Source organism: Lactuca virosa, chromosome 8 (genome assembly GCF_052849685.1).
Source record: "Lactuca virosa cultivar CGN04683 chromosome 8, Lactuca_virosa_CGN04683_v6, whole genome shotgun sequence".
Lineage (NCBI taxonomy): Eukaryota > Viridiplantae > Streptophyta > Magnoliopsida > Asterales > Asteraceae > Lactuca > Lactuca virosa.
In genome coordinates, this window is record NC_136433.1 from 321,094,873 (window position 1) to 321,110,815 (window position 15,943).

Below are 15,943 nucleotides of genomic sequence, written 5' to 3' on the forward strand. Positions count from 1 at the left end.
TAAAACATTCTCTAAAACTGATTCTATTTGCTAATTTGAGTTTATTCGTAACAAAGTATAAACCCTCCATTTTTTTTTCTTTAATTGATTCAATCTGTTATAAGTAATTCCTAATCCTCGAGAGTTCGACACCCTTATTACCGCAACTATACTATATTTGATTAGGTTCATTGATTGTGTGAGTGTTAGTTATGAAACACTAGATAAAGGTTTATAAATTTAAAAGATAAAGAATTTTTACTATAAAAATCTCACATCAGGTAGAAAAACATCCTTTCAACTATCTATATGATCTTCAACTATGTATAACTATGTAATTAATAAGCGATGGCTCAATATTAGCAGAATCTTTGGTATGGTTGTATGTTATATGATGCGTTGATGTGTTATGTTTGAGGGGTTGATGGTGGAACTACGCTAGGTTGTAAGCCTAGATACCTAGAGTCTTGACGGAATGAACTAAGGTTGCAAGTCAACTATTGATGACGAACGACACAAGGCTGCAAGTCAAATATTTTAAAAGAATGACGCAAGGTTGCGAGTCAATTGTTGATGTTGCTATCTTACTCTTATTTGATAGTATGTTTTTGGAAACTATGTTTTGATTCTTAAGCAAAAGGGTTTTGTAATACTTTGAAATGATAGTTTTGAATGTGTAATTAGTTTATTTTAAAAGAAAATTTTGGTTTGAAATTTTAGACGTTACATTTATTGAGCTAAATTGCACCTAAAGCAGTACTATATAATATCACAACTACATTTGACATTTAACCACACAAAGAAGCAAAACTATAGCTAAGTTGTTATAAAAAAAACCATAACCAAAGGTCATTTTTGTACATTGTGCCCACACGATTGGCTACATGCTATAATGTCGAACTTGCAAGAGACGACCATTCATGGCTTACAACAACAACAGTTACCGGTTAATTTGGAGAATTTAGAGAATGGTAACCATTTACCCATTTAATTTGTTTATAACCTTTTGCTTCTTAACTTTTAACAACATATTAAATTTTGTTTTTTTGTAGATTACTATGGAAAGGGAAAACGGTCTAGTGATGATTCGACCGTGAATGGAGATTGAAAGAACTTTTTGCCTATTTTGAATGTAAAATGTGTCTTCGTAACGATTTGTTTTAAAAGTAGGTTGATATAACGTTCAGTTCCAGTTTCATTACAACAATGTATTTCCTTTTTTTTCTATTATATATGAGCACCTTTTGCATTTAATAACAACATATTTTCATATTTTCAATTTTTACAACAATATACTTTCTCTTTTCCTTTTTTTTGCAACCTACGTTCTATTTTTGTTGTTATTTTGGACCATTACCCTTAACAAACATTAACCGTTAACAAAAATGAGTAATAGTCTAAAACCATTACTAACAAATACCCAACGACTATTATAACACTTAACTGGTTATAATGGTTATGGTTCGAATAACCAAACCATTACTAACAAATACCCAACGACTATTATAACACTTAATCGGTTATAATGGTTATGGTTCGAATAACCGAACCATTACTAACAAATACCCAACGACTATTATAACATTTAACCGGTTATAATGGTTATGGCTCGAAAAACCGGTTAGAGAGAGAGAGAGAGAGAGAGAGAGAGAGAGAGAGAGAGAGAGAGAGAGAGAGAGAGAGAGAGAGAGATGATAATCGACGAGCATGTGATTTTCTAGAAGGGTAAAGTGAGGAGAAATGATGGTGAAGGCAATAGGCAATAGGCAATAATGGAGATAAAAAATGATTATTTTTTATTGATATGAAAGAAGTAATGATGATTTTGAATGATAGGTATGGAGGGATATGGTTTGAAGAAAAAAAATGCAATGCTAAAAATGTCATATAGAAAAGACAAAATAGTCTTTTTGTATTAGATAGGGATTATCAATGTAAAAAATTTTCTTAAAAACTATTAATAGTCCTTTTATATTAGATAGGGATTATCAATGTAAAAATTTTTCTTAAAAACTATTAGGCTATAGGGAATGGAGTTCGTTAAAGGAGATGCTAAGAGGTGTTATTGATGTTACACACTACCCTCTAAGAGGTGGGAAGCAAGTTGCTAAGAATGATGTGTTAAACTGGTAGTGAGATGAGAGACGTGAGAGAAAGTGAAAATAAATGTTTTGATTGGTTGATGCAATTTTTTTTTCTTATTTTTTTTCTCCTAAAATCAAACCTATTAAATTGACATTCTACCACTTCCTATTTTTTTTGTGCCAGACATGATAAGATTAAGTGACATAAAAAAAAATCAAAGATTTACCAATCTTTTTAATGTTATAAGATCAATCGTTGACCTAGGATGTTCCGAGATAGCCCTGATTCAGAAAGTGAAACAGAGCAAAGAGTCATGAACGGTGTTACGGATATGAACAGCTCACAGCTTATAATCCACAATGCGATGATCGTGACTATGGATAATGAACTCCGTGTCTTTCTTAATGGCGGAATCGTTATTGACAACGATAGAATCATAGCCGTCGGTCAATCCTCAGATATAATCCGTCAATTCTCTTCAAATTCACAGGAAATCATCGATCTCCATGGCCAATTTCTACTTCCTGGTTATTTTCTGTTCACCATAATTATGAGTTAACCTTTTACATAAAATCGAATTGTTGTAAAGACGACTTGCAACCAATTCAAGCTTCTGTTTTGTGCAAAATGCTTTTTCAGGTTTTCAACTTTTGTGCGTTTAGATGTCAGTTTAAAGTGGTCCTTATTTAAATTTCAAATAGGTTTGATCAATACACACGTTCATACGTCTCAACAACTAGCTAGAGGGATTGCTGATGACGTCGATTTGCTTACGTGGTTGCACCATCGCATTTGGCCATATGAATCCAACATGACTGAAGAAGATTCATACATCTCCACTTTACTTTGTGGAATCGAACTCATTCACTCTGGTGTAAGCTTGTGGGATTTTAGAATACAACAAAATGATGCCAGATTTTTTTTTTTTTTCCAATTTGAAGTGGTGAAAATTTGGATCAGGTGACATGCTTCGCAGAAGCAGGAGGACAACATGTATCAGGAATGGCAAATGCAGTAGAATTACTAGGTTTGCGTGCATGTTTGACAGAGTCAATCATGGATTCTGGCGATGGCTTACCATCTTCATGGGGCATTAGGACTGCAGACGAATGTATTCAGGTAAATTTCCAAAACTAGGTATGCACTTGAGAAACACTCACTCGCTACATAGTTAATGAATGTGTTTTCAGTCCCAAAAGAAATTGCATAAGAAGCACCATGATACTGCTGATGGACGCATCAGAATATGGCTTGGGATAAGACAGATTATGAATTCAACCGATGATTTGCTCCTTCAAACAAGAGATACAGCCAAACAACTGAATACCGGAATCCACATGGTCTCTCTCTCTCTCTCTCTCTCTCTCTCTCTCTCTCTTGAATTTTTAACAGATTAATTAGATTTTGTCATGTTGGTGAATCTCCTCTGGATCTTGTGTTAATTGTTTGAAAACCTGATAGCATGTTGCAGAGATACCTTCTGAAAATCATGTTGTGATGCAAACACGGGAAGTTGATCATGGAACAGTTACATATTTGGAAAAAATAAAATTTTTGAGAAGCAATTTGCTTGCAGCTCATTCTGTTTGGGTGAATGAACAGGAGGTAATCCTCAAAATTCTACTTCAATTTTTTTTTTACTATGAGCATGCATGTTAGTTAGTTATATATATATATATATATATATATATATATATATATATATATATATATATATAATACAGTAGTTTATGAAATTTTTAGATTGGATTTCTTTCCAGTTGTGGGGTTAAGGTGTCCCACTGTCCTGCTGCTGCAATGCGGATGCTTGGATTTGCGCCAATTAGGGAAATGCTCGATGCCAACATTTGTGTATCTTTAGGAACAGACGGAGCACCATCAAATAATAGAATGAGCATTGGTATGTTGTATGTATTGTTTTTCTCAAACATACAAATAAATCATTTCCAATTAAATTTTGGTACTACTACTCTTTTTTACAGTTGACGAGATGTATATAGCTTCTTTGATCAACAAGGGAAGAGAAGTTTATGCAACTGGCACTACAAACCCTACAATTCTTCCAGCTGAAACACTTCTCAACATGGCAACTCTAAATGGTGCAAAAGCACTACTCTGGGAGAACGATATAGGATCTCTTCAAGTTGGAAAAAAGGTTTTTCTTTTTCCTTGTTGCTTTTGCTGTGGTTGCAACTTGCATATAGCATAAAAGATGAAAAAAAAAAAAAAAGATTTTTAATCTTCTTCTTATAGTTATATATATATGCATATCTTGTTTTCAGGCTGATATGATTGTAATCAATCCTTCCTCTTGGTCTATGGTTCCAATTCATGACTGGTATATATACACAACTTTATGTAATATTGCAAATTATGGATCTGTACATGTTCTTTTCCAATCAAGTCTTGTAGGGTAAAGTGCTCAATCAATATAAAATTTTCTATTGTCTCCTATATATAAAGTCCATCTAAGTAAAGAAAAGACAAGACGTATATATATGTTGTTGATTTCACATGAGCCTAATTCTTGTTTTTAATAAGATAATTGCTGCTGTATACATGATGCAGCATTTCCAGCCTTGTTTATTGCCTGCGAACTGAAAATATAGTCTCTGTCATGTGCAATGGCCATTGGATCATGAAGAATCAGAAAATCATGAATGTTGATGAGGTACCATTACCATGGGCACAATTTTAATACAGTATTTGCCAAAAATAAAGTTTTGTAAAAAACTATTGGAATTAATTTGTCAACGGGCAGGCTGAAATTATTTCAATGGCAAAGCATGCTGCTGCACAACTTTTGAAGAGGGCAGGAATACAAATTCCAAAAAGGATGAATTTCATATGATCTATAAAAACTATTATGTGGGTCTGTTTTTTCTTATTGTTAACTGTTGGATAAGTTATGTATATGGTAAGTGTTGTATATAAATAAAGCTTGTTTTTTATTTAATGAATTGTCTCAATATAAAATAATCGGAAGCTGATTCGTACACAACAAATTTTTTCATACACAATAATTTATGTTTTAAAATGTTGTATTGTAGAACTTTATAAAACATCAATTGTTGTGTATGGAGAATAACTATTGTGTGCGAGTCACTTCCCATTTCAAAAAGACTAAAATTGTTATGTTTTTCCCATATATTTTTTATTACCAATTAAACAAACTTTTTTTATATTTTTTCCCATTTTGCCCAATTTCCCGGTTTCAAGGTCACCGTCTGGTAACAGAAACCCTCTGGTGTTTGATGGCAAGTCGCAATGCATAAATTCTATTGTTATCAATATCAAGACCTATATATGCTTTTCTTTGGCTTAACTGTTGCTCAGGGAAAAAAAAAACACATACACACACTAATATATAAGAACTGCTACAGAATTGGATTGTTGTAGATTTGAGAAGACCCGGTCCGCTCATAGAATGATACAGTAGATTTGTGGTGCCACAATCACAAAAGCAACTTTATGATTGTATCCTCATTCCTCGCAAGTAATTCTCTAATATAATAAAGTTTTTAAAAAAGAATATTAATTCAAAAAATTATTTACTAAACAATTTTATTTAGGAAAAATGACACATTAACCCTACAATGTATTGCATATATGCATAGTTGGTGTCAAGATCTGGGATTCAAACCAATCATTCAAACTTCAGTGTGGTTCATATTCTGTTTGTGTAGGAGACTGCTACTGCTTACTTCTATACATCTATATTCGACCTACATCTAATTCACAATTTCAAAATCCAAATCCAAATCCAAATCCAAAATGGGAAACAAAGGTAATCTTCTTTCTTGTTAACTCTCCAATAATCTGCAAATACCATTTCAAAGGTCAAACCTCAAGCAACTGGTTATAATACTCAAACAGATCAATGAAATTTAGAGGATTACAGAGAAACCTGGAAAATGGAGCTTCCACTGGGTTCTTCGGATATCTTCTTGACACCTCGTTGATCAACTATCCTTCTTGCCTTTTCCATATTTTTATGAAGTAAAGTATGCAAACTTTGTTTTCATGTTAAAAGATCAGTCAATGCTCAATCAGAGTTTCAAATGCGATTAAAAAGAACGAAAATTAGACTCAATTTTAGGAAGGAAGAAAATGAACAAGAAATCAAGTAATCGGGTTTGACAACACCAGTTGTGTGTGTAATACCACATTATACTTTGCCTTCTCCCTCAACAAAATCTTTACAAACGAAAATGTTGAATCAAATAGCCTTTTTGCCCCAAATGATAATCTCCTAAACACCATAAATCTTCCAATTTCTTTTTTAGGGTTTATATGTTTATCATAACGATGCCGGACTTAGGCAACCTTGTAAGTACGTCGTTGCTTCCCCTTACTCGTTGCTCTAATAGTTCCAGACCAGGAGCCACGTGAAACCGCAATTTGTGTGACCCAAAGTATGCTAAAGAATTAGAAACCTCTTTACTAGTCCAAGATGAAAGTAACAGAGAACAGTCTGTTAAGATCAATAAATATGTGGAATTGAAGAGTTTGAATGATTATCGGAGCGATTGGGTTGCAAAGAATGTCGAGTTGGGCGTTTCTGAATCGAAATTGTTTCACTCACCCATGGAAATAATGACGTTGTTTATGGAGAGAGCATCAATCCAACATGAAGGATGGTTTAAATCCGAAGTAGTATGACAAGAACCTGAAGCATAGGCAAAACAAGGTCTTTCTCCCTTGTTGTCACTTATTCCCTTTCTAACAGTCCTTTCAGACTTTTCAAAGTCATCAAGTGTCCATTTGGCAAAGGGTAACCGGGTTACACCTTAATTTTGTCCAAAGTGACTAATTAGACCCGACAAAAATAACTTTTTTCCTTCATAAAGCACGGAAATAAGTTAAGGGACTGAATGGGCAAATGCGCAATACATTGTAGGGCTAATATTTAATTCTCCCTTTTATGTATCAAAATACAATAAAAAGGAAAATTGAGAACAATTGAGCCCACCCTTGTATATGTGTCATCTACCTGTATTTCACGCTCCTACAACTGTGAGATTTTAATTCGATCTTATTGATATAATATTTTTAAATAAGTTGAATATTGGTATGTTGGACATGTCGGGTAACTAGTCGAATATTGATTCCATGTTGTAGAATAAGGATTAAGGAACATGTTTAGCAAATATTGACATAAAAGGATGCTACGTTTACTCTATTTGACCATCATCAGGTAAACAAGTGGTTAGTTAACTGAAGATTAATATAATGTGGAGTACATACTATATCATATAGGTAGCAGTATTATGCTTATATAGGTTATCGAAAAGTGTGAATTATCAGAAGAAGTAAGTAACCATACAAAGTCTGTAGATACAAGATCTCTTTTATCTTCTGTTCTAGTTGCTGCTCTAATCGCCAATCATGTTTTTTACCTTTGTAACTTGTTTTACAAAAAAAGTATGTTTGTATTAGGTATTATTTGTCTGACCTTTGTATCTTTTTCATTGTTTTGTCTATACATTGTATCCCATACCTAGAAAGGTGATGAGAATTGTCATGTCTTCTTTTTCTATGAAAGGCTTGTTGTAATATTGGTTTTACTCATCACCAACACAAATATTATCATTGAATACAATATCTCTTTTATCTTCCAGTCTACTATTTATTGTTTCATATACTCTTTTATATCTTGTTACTAGGATTTGAAAACAAGATGGCGAATCAAGTAATGCGGAATATAATGAACAATTATGTAAGAAAAAGATTTAGCTTATTGATTTCTCACTTGCAAATGTTACAATGAGATCCTCCAATATCAATGATTATATGAGCATGTAAAGAGAAAACATTAACCAAATACCCTTATATATACATGGCAAAAACGGTGTAATGAATGACCAACCATACATAAACATGTAGACGTATACAAATGATAAGATCTAACAACCTGCTCAAACTAACCTACACTTATAGTTAGCAACATATTAGTCAAAGTAATAATTTACACCAAATTAAAGGAACTTAATAAGCTCTACAAACTACTTCGCTAAACCTATACAAAACTTCATTTTCAGAACACCTTCTTTAAATCAGTCTTCAAAAGTCTTCATATAAGCTGCAAACTTGATGAAGAAATATTCTGAACCTTACAATCTCCCCCTTTGTTTCAAGCCAATTAAATCAGTAAACCTATACAAAACTTCATTTTCAGAACACCTTCTTTAAATCAGTCTTCAAAAGTCTTCATATAAGTGATGGGTTTTAGGTAAAACAAATAACCTAGAAAAACAATTCCTAAGTTCACATGCAACCTACTTTGTATCTATGTTTTAACTATTGAACATATAACTTTGAATTGCAAAACAAGAACCCTAAAGAGAGAGGCTATTTTTGAAATTAACCAAATAGGGTTTTAGAGTTACATACCTTTCAATTGTTATAGCAAACAATTGGTAATCCTTTGATCTTGATCTTCTTGGAAGCCTAGCACCACAATTGTAATGCCTCTAATGGAATCACACCCAAGAGCTAGCAAGAAGGAAACTTGTGAGGAGATAGGTTGGGGTATGCAATTTCGGCTTAGGGTTTCTTCAAGAGAAGGAGTCACGGATTTTAGGAGCCACAGGCCTCCTTATATAGTTGAGGTGGCTAGGGTTTAAGGAAAACCCTAATGTTCCTTTGCTTTGGACCTAAGCTTATCTAAAGGCCTTATCCAAGGAGGTTCTGGAACCTTCCACTCAACTATAGATTTCGTCCACCCCCTTCCAAGGAGGTTCTGGAACCTTCCACTCAACTATTAGATAATTGCAAACTAGTCCCTGCACTTTATAATTAATACAATTAACCCCAAAATTAATTCAAATTAATTTCTGGCTAAATATTAATTAAATATTATGATTTCTAATTAATATATTAACCTTTTAACATATTAATAAATCATTTATATAAATTTATTAATCTTATAATAAATCAATATCTCTCCTTTCATAATTTCCTTGTCCAGTTGCTAGGTTTGAGGGCAACCTAAAAGGACTGTGCTGCTATCAATTCAAGTACATACCAATTATAGTTATGGGCTTAGACACCTAATCCAACAGTCTCCCACTTGGATAAGTCTGTAACTATAATTGCTAGTATGACTTCTAAATTTGACCAGCAAATTGTAGCTTCCAAAAGCTGCTGCCGAACTCTGACCCAGTCAGTTACGTGTCCCAAGATAAGTGATCATATAATCCTTCGTTCTGCAAGATATCCCTAGACATAAGACATGGAATGTAATCAATCTCTTTGTCTAGAATCTATGTTTCCCGATTTCTGATTTGTGATGATATAGAACTTCTAATTGAACACATCAATTTAGTCCTGGCTGGGCCCAACACATAAGTCAACACCAAATCATCGAGGGGCCCACATATATCGCTTTTCCCGCTAGGACAAAAGGAATGAATAAAAGTTGACTCATATGCTTGTATCTTTTACTCATCAAACTATTCATGACAATACGTTTTATAACACCAAGTTACTGATGCGTTTTTGTATCACCAATGTATAACGACTTGCAAATTACAACTCATATATCTTCGTTTCAAGATTATAAGATATTATCGTCTCAGTATTACTCGTGATGAATTCCATGAAGTAATACTCTGAGCGAGGGTTTATCCAATACTCAAATCTCAATTTCTGAGTACTCATGAATCATTGCAGCAATTCTATTGCTATGTCTATCCTTAGACAATCTGCAATCCAATTCATGACAGTCTTAATTCACTACTTACTTCCAAAAGTACGAGCGACTGTGGAGTTTGAATAATCATATTATTCGGGAAGTAAAACATGCAAAATATGAAACACAATAATAAACAATTGACAAAAGGTAGTGAACAAACTCATAAATAATACTTTATTATTTAATCACCAAAAATCAATTACATTTACTTTGTTACAAGTTTCAGAAAACTAATCTAACTATTAAAACTAATATCATCTCTCAGTCCAATGCTCCGAGCATGCTGAATATGCTTAACCCTACTCAGACCCTTTGTGAGGGGGTGTGCTGGGTTGTCCTCAGATGATACCCTCTTTACAACAAGATGGCCTTCTTCTACTCTATGTCTTATGAAATGGTACTTTCTTTCGATATGTCTGGTTTTACCATGATCTCTGGGTTCCTCTGTTAAGGCAACCACTCCTTCATTATCGCAAAATAGTTCCATAGGCTCCTGGATGGTTGGAACAACTCTGAGATCTCTGATGAAGTTCCTCAACCAAGCTGCTTCTTTCGACGCTTCACTCGCTGGTATGTACTCTGATTCACAAGTAGAATCAGCCACCATATCTTGCTTGGAACTTTTCCAAGTAACTGCTCCTCCGTTCAGCAGAAATACCCATCCAGATTGAGAACGGAAGTTATCTCTATCCGTTTGAAAGCTGGCATCACTGTAACCATCTACTCTCAAAGTATCATTGCCACCAAGTACAAGGACCCAGTCCTTTGTCCTTCGCAAATACTTGAGTATATTCTTAACCGCTATCCAATGAGATCTACCTGGATTTCCCTGATAGCGACTGACCATGCTCAGAGAAAAGGCTACATCAGGGCGAGTACATGTCATAGAGTACATGATCGATCCGACATCGGAAGCATAAGGTACACGACTCATGTCATCTATTTACTCATCTGTACTCGGGCATTGAGTCTTACTCAATTTGGTATTGCTTTGGATAGGTATGTAACACTTGTTCCAGGAATTTCTTAATGGATGCAAGTTTTTAGAGTCTTGGTGCCGGGACTCGACGAGTTGGGAGCTCCAACTCGACGAGTAGAGTCATTTAAAGGATCGCGGTATTTCGACCCTACTCGACGAGTCGGAAGGCCCCGACTCGGCGAGTAGGCGCTGTAGAGGAAACCCTAAATTTTAGGGATTGATACCCTATTTAAAGGGCATATGTCTCAATTTCAGCCTCCCTTATTTCCCCCTTTGTCCAGAAAAACCCTAGTTCGTGCCCTCCCTCTCTTTAAGTGTGTGTGTATGAGCTTGGAGAGCGATTCTTGGTGCTCTTTTGGAAGGAACTTGAAGCTTGAAGAGGTTGTACTGAATGGAAGGAAGTAGATCCGGGATTTCCTCCAGTATTGCAGCTACTTTGAGGTATAAAGTCGAAACTTTGGCTTTTCATTGCTTAGATTTCCTTCTATGGAAGTTTATGGCCATTATTAGCATGGTTTGGGATCATTCTTGGATTTGAGCTTGTTATGAGCATATGGCTTTAGATCTGGATATCTCAGGGCCTTTGGGGACTTAAAGTTGCCAACTTTATCAAGTCTTGGCCCCCTTTATGCTCTAAGTCCCTTGTCAAGCTTTATTAAGTGTTTCTAGCCTTGGATGCTTTGCATAACACGTAAAGTTTGCAACTTTACGTGGTAACTACACCATAAGTGGTTGGATCTGTGATTTAGAGCTTTGGTTTCCACTGTAAAGGCCGAAAACGAGTAGGACTAAAGGGACTCGCCAAGTTCTTTAATCAAATCGGCGAGTCGGCCAAAGGGTTTACGACCAAGGAGTTTACGGCCAAAGGGTTTACGGCCAGGGGTTTGCGGTTGAGGGTTTACGGCCGTAAACATCAAGGAACTCGACGAGTCTCTCGGGTGACTCGGCGAGTTGACGAGTTAAGCGAGGAACCCGACGAGTGGCTAATTGCACTTGACGAGTCAAGGTCAATATGGACTGTTGACCTTGACTACAGATATAGACTTTGACCAGAGTTGACCTGAGGGTATTTATGGGATTGTGTTAAGCTAATCACCTGATGATTATGGGCAATTGAGAAGGAGTAGCGTGTGGGATATGTCTGATTTCAGCTTATCAGTTCAACAGTCGAGCGGTGAGTCTTCTCACCATACTCATGGGTCTAATGCACCAAGGCCGGCCCATTATGTGATTATGTTATATGTGTTGGTCATTATGTGATTTGTATGATATGTGATTTGTTATGATATGTGATTGTGTGTTTTCGCATGGAAGACCCCAAGGGGAGCCTGTGGCATTGGATATAAGACCATGTGGGGTAGCCCATGGTATTCATAGGTAAAGACCATGTGGGGGAGCCCATGACATTGGATGTAAGACCATGTGGGGTAGCCCATGGCAGTCCTAGGTAAAGTCCATGTGGGGTAGCCTATGGTATTCTTACAGGTTTTATGTATGCATGGCTTATGTGATATGTGTGTAGCTTTAATTAGCTAATTTTATGATAATTGGTATACTTACTATGTAGAGGTGTGTGATTTGTATGTATGCATGATATGCGGTGGGGATAGCCTTTGTGGTTGATGGTAGAGACAGCCTTTATGACTAATGGTAGAGACAACCTTTATGGCTGATGGTAGAGATAGCCTTATGGCTGATGGTAGAGACAGCCTTTATGGCTGTTGGTAGAGATAGCCCTTGTGGCTAACGGTAGAGATAACGTTTACAGCTAATACGATATGTGTTATGTGGATTGTGTGTGTGGGGTATACTCTGGGGGACTCACTAAGCTTTGTGCTTACGGTTTACAGTTTTGGTTTCAGGTTTCATCGATTTGGAAATAAAGGGCTCGGATTGATCGCAGTGCACACACCTATGATTCCACAATGAATGATTTTGGGACGAACTCTGATAAATGTTTTACTTAATGAGGACTTGACATGTTTGGAATAAATGGTATCAATGTTTTAGCTATAATAAAAATTAAATTTTTACCTCTGATTTTTGGGTCGTTACAAGTTGGTATCAGAGCCTTGGTTTGAGGGATTCGGACATACTTTCGGGTGAGTCTGAACTCAAACTAAGGATCTGTTAAGTTTTCAAAAGGAAAATGTTTGAAGTAAAGAATTTCTAAGACAATAAAGGGTGTGGTGCATGCAATCATCCGAGCTCAAGTAAGTTTCCCCAAAATACCCACATTTGTTATCTGTTATGATCTGGTTTATGAATCTGAGAATCGCATGCTAGTTAGGGCTAGGGGATATGCCTTTATATGCTGTATGAGCTGGTAGACTTGCATGATAGTGCTGAGTAGTCAGCAATAGATTGGCCTGATATGTGATGCTTGTAGCCTAGGGAATATTTGATGCCATGCTAGAATGAGAATGATTATTGGTAGTAGTAACTGCTACGTGTATGCTTTTAAAATTGTACACGGTTAGGATCTTATAGCCTTAGAATAATTGATTTGGCCTTATTTCCTGTTCCTTGTCTGGTTGTGGTCCTAGGGTAGATTCGATTATTCGATAGTCTATTAGATCCTGTTCTGTGTATAATTTGCATGCATAAGGCAGCCGACAGTGAGAATGGATGGATGTGGATAGCGTGGGTTGCGATATGTGGGCGGAATGTTCTATGGCAGTTCCTTGGATCGGAGTGTTTCTGCACGAATGCTGCTTGCTTCGTGCTTAGTAAAACTCTTGAGTGATGGGAGTCAGCCACTAAGTGGATATGACGATATCCGGGAGGTGGATGGTTGGCATCATGAGGAGTCCCTCAGCAGCTGATGACAGGGTGAGGTTGGGAACCTAGGAAAGCCTAGGTTATACTCCAGGGAGATAGTGGGGCGGTTCAGTAAGGTTAGAAGCCTAGAAGGTGCTTCGGTGGATATTGTGTTGCGTTTTAGCGGATATTCGGTGCATCAATGGGGTAGGTGACTTAAAGGATTCGGGAGGATTGCTGAGGAAAGTATGGATAGGTGTGGAAGGTAGTATGGGCCCGTACTACTGAAAGCACATGATCCATACTCGACTCAGTGAGAGTCTTGGAGAATCTAAGAAGCGTGGGAAAGAGAAAGTTTGATTATGATTGAACCGTGGGAATAGTTGTTGTGCAGACTGTGGATGAGCACGCAAGGAGAAGGACCAGGGCTTGGTTCCGGCTCCGGTGGTGAGCCAGATAGTGGAAGGACTGTCAGGAATTTGAGTTCGCCTAAGATCAGGCGGCAAGGATTGTGCGATCTAGTGCACATTCGGGATTGGAGACCAAGTCTCAGGATAGCTTGTAGCCGGTTTAGAGCAGATATTGCTCTAGTTATTGCAGTGTAGTCGTGGCAATTGAGCCAGTGAGTAGGTCAGGGTGTGAGACCCTGGATGATATGGATTCTAGGGCCCGAGGGCGGGAGATTGATTAGGAGTACCTTGAGCAGAGAGGTTCAGGCCATGTGAAGTTAGTGGAGGATCTCGGGAAGAGATCCAGAAGCTTTGATCAACTTTTGAGAGGCCAGTGGGGCCGGATTCGGTGCAGCGCTTGCAGAAACTGCATAATGGAGTTTCTCCCCAAGGGTTAGATTGTCATTAGGATCGGAATAAAGTATTACATCATGTTCTCAGGATGGTCAGGGTAACTCAGGAGGAGGTGGTCAGGATTCCTCCAGATGTTTGCGGATAAGCTATCTTCGGCCATTCCCGGTGTATATCGGGAATTTGCATTGCTTTGGGATGGTGATAAGTTGGATCTCGGTTCGGTTTTCTGCTATTGTATGGGTTAGAAAGGGTTGGCAGATGCCATTCAGCATGTCGAGGAATCTTTGAGAGATCTTCAGACGAATGTGCCACGCGGAGCGGAATCCGTGTGTACTGTGATTGCTCCGAGTCGTTGTCGGAATCTGTTCGGTGATCTGGGTTGCTACGGGTGTAGCAGGTTTGGTCACATTTTCAGTGATTGCCCACTGGGGGAAAGTCCGTTATATTTGTTGCGATCAGAAGGGTGACAAGGAGGTCGGCCGTTTGAGAATCAGAGAGGAGAGGTGAGCGCATCCGCTCCGGCTATTTTGAGGAGCACCATTGGACGAGAGGGTAGAGCCGGAGCCCAGCAGGGAGGGGCCCCACTTGCAAGGTTAGATTGGGGAGATTGGAACTCCAGCAGACAAGGGTGCGAGCATGGATAGGCGTATCGTTGGTTGTTATCTCTGGTGGTGGTTGAGTTATACACACCTTCAAGAAGAGCTATATGCCATCTGCATAACGTGATTTTGGGAGGATTAGTACAGGATCATCTCCTGATATATCGCAGATTCTTCCAGCATTCAAGTGTCATTGTGAGTATGGTCGGGGTTGGTTCGAGGGTTCGTACGAGGGGATTTTGATTGGGTTCAGTAACCTTAGCAACTATGTTTGGAAAGGATTTCAGGGTTGTCAAAGGAAGAGAGAGTTGATGCTGAAGTTTTGATTGGAGCATCCGACTTTTGGACCCCGAGATCTGAATGTGATATCAGTATGAGCAGCTAGAGTCATTGGCATTGTTGGGACACAAGATGTGTAGTTGGTTTTTGGGAACCGTGTTGTTTTGGAAGGGTTATGCATGGTGTTCTAGCTTTGGTGAGCACCGGTCGTCAACAAGGTGAGCATTGGAACGTAATGAGGATTGAGAATCCTGCAAATTTTCGTGTGCAGAACGGACTTAGTTAAATCTAAGTAGTGGAGAACCGCCCAGGTATCCGGGTCAGAAGCAAGGGTGAAAGTGTTGTAAGACTACGGGGGAGCCGTAGCACTCACTAATGTTCAGATAGGGTGAAAGTGATGTAATGCTACGGGGGAGCTGTAGCATTCACTAACGGTCAGTTAGGGTATAGTGTTGTAAGACTGCGGGGGGGGGGGGGGGTAGCATTCACTAGCAGTAGAGAGTGTTGTAAGACTACGGTGGAGCCGTAGCATTCACTAGCGGTAGAGAGTGTTGTAAGACTGCGGGGGTGCCGTAGCGTTCACAGATTATATTTTTTTTTCCAGGTGATCTGGACTAGGGTAGGCTAGTTCGCAGGGTTGTGGGAAAGCCACAGCTTAGTTAGGATCTGGACCGGAGGTGAATGATCGATCAGTTATCCGGGGGCGAACCTGGACGTGTAATGGGAGTTCAGGTTAGAACCGGTAGAGACTGCTTAGCTAAGG

The 15,943-nt window shown here is 37.8% G+C and overlaps 1 protein-coding gene across 2 annotated transcripts; it reads left to right on the forward strand.

Moving 5' to 3' along the window:
- Window positions 1–2,309: 2,309 nt before the first annotated feature.
- Window positions 2,310–5,020, forward strand: LOC145128693 (uncharacterized). 2 transcript variants are annotated; one of them, XM_079063504.1, is made up of 10 exons: window positions 2,310–2,591; window positions 2,766–2,938; window positions 3,025–3,183; window positions 3,255–3,404; window positions 3,526–3,669; window positions 3,808–3,964; window positions 4,047–4,219; window positions 4,347–4,402; window positions 4,633–4,735; window positions 4,826–5,020. In XM_079063504.1, exons 1-10 carry the CDS (start codon window positions 2,330–2,332, stop codon window positions 4,913–4,915), a joined length of 1,467 nt encoding a protein of 488 aa, XP_078919630.1. In that variant the 5' UTR covers window positions 2,310–2,329; the 3' UTR covers window positions 4,916–5,020. The 2 variants fall into 2 exon arrangements, 1 of the variants encoding a protein (XP_078919630.1); XR_013717051.1 differs by lacking the exon at window positions 4,347–4,402.
- The last annotated feature ends 10,923 nt before the right edge of the window (window positions 5,021–15,943 follow it).

What these genes read in the sequence shown, in the direction of transcription:
- LOC145128693 (XM_079063504.1), top strand. Translation starts at nt 2,330, where the DNA reads ATGTTCCGAGATAGCCCTGATTCAGAAAGTGAAACAGAGCAAAGAGTC. An exon ending in TCGAACTCATTCACTCTGGT is followed by an intron (nt 2,939 to 3,024) that starts GTAAGCTTGTGG and finishes AATTTGGATCAG; the next exon opens with GTGACATGCTTCGCAGAAGC. An exon ending in AAATAATAGAATGAGCATTG is followed by an intron (nt 3,965 to 4,046) that starts GTATGTTGTATG and finishes TCTTTTTTACAG; the next exon opens with TTGACGAGATGTATATAGCT.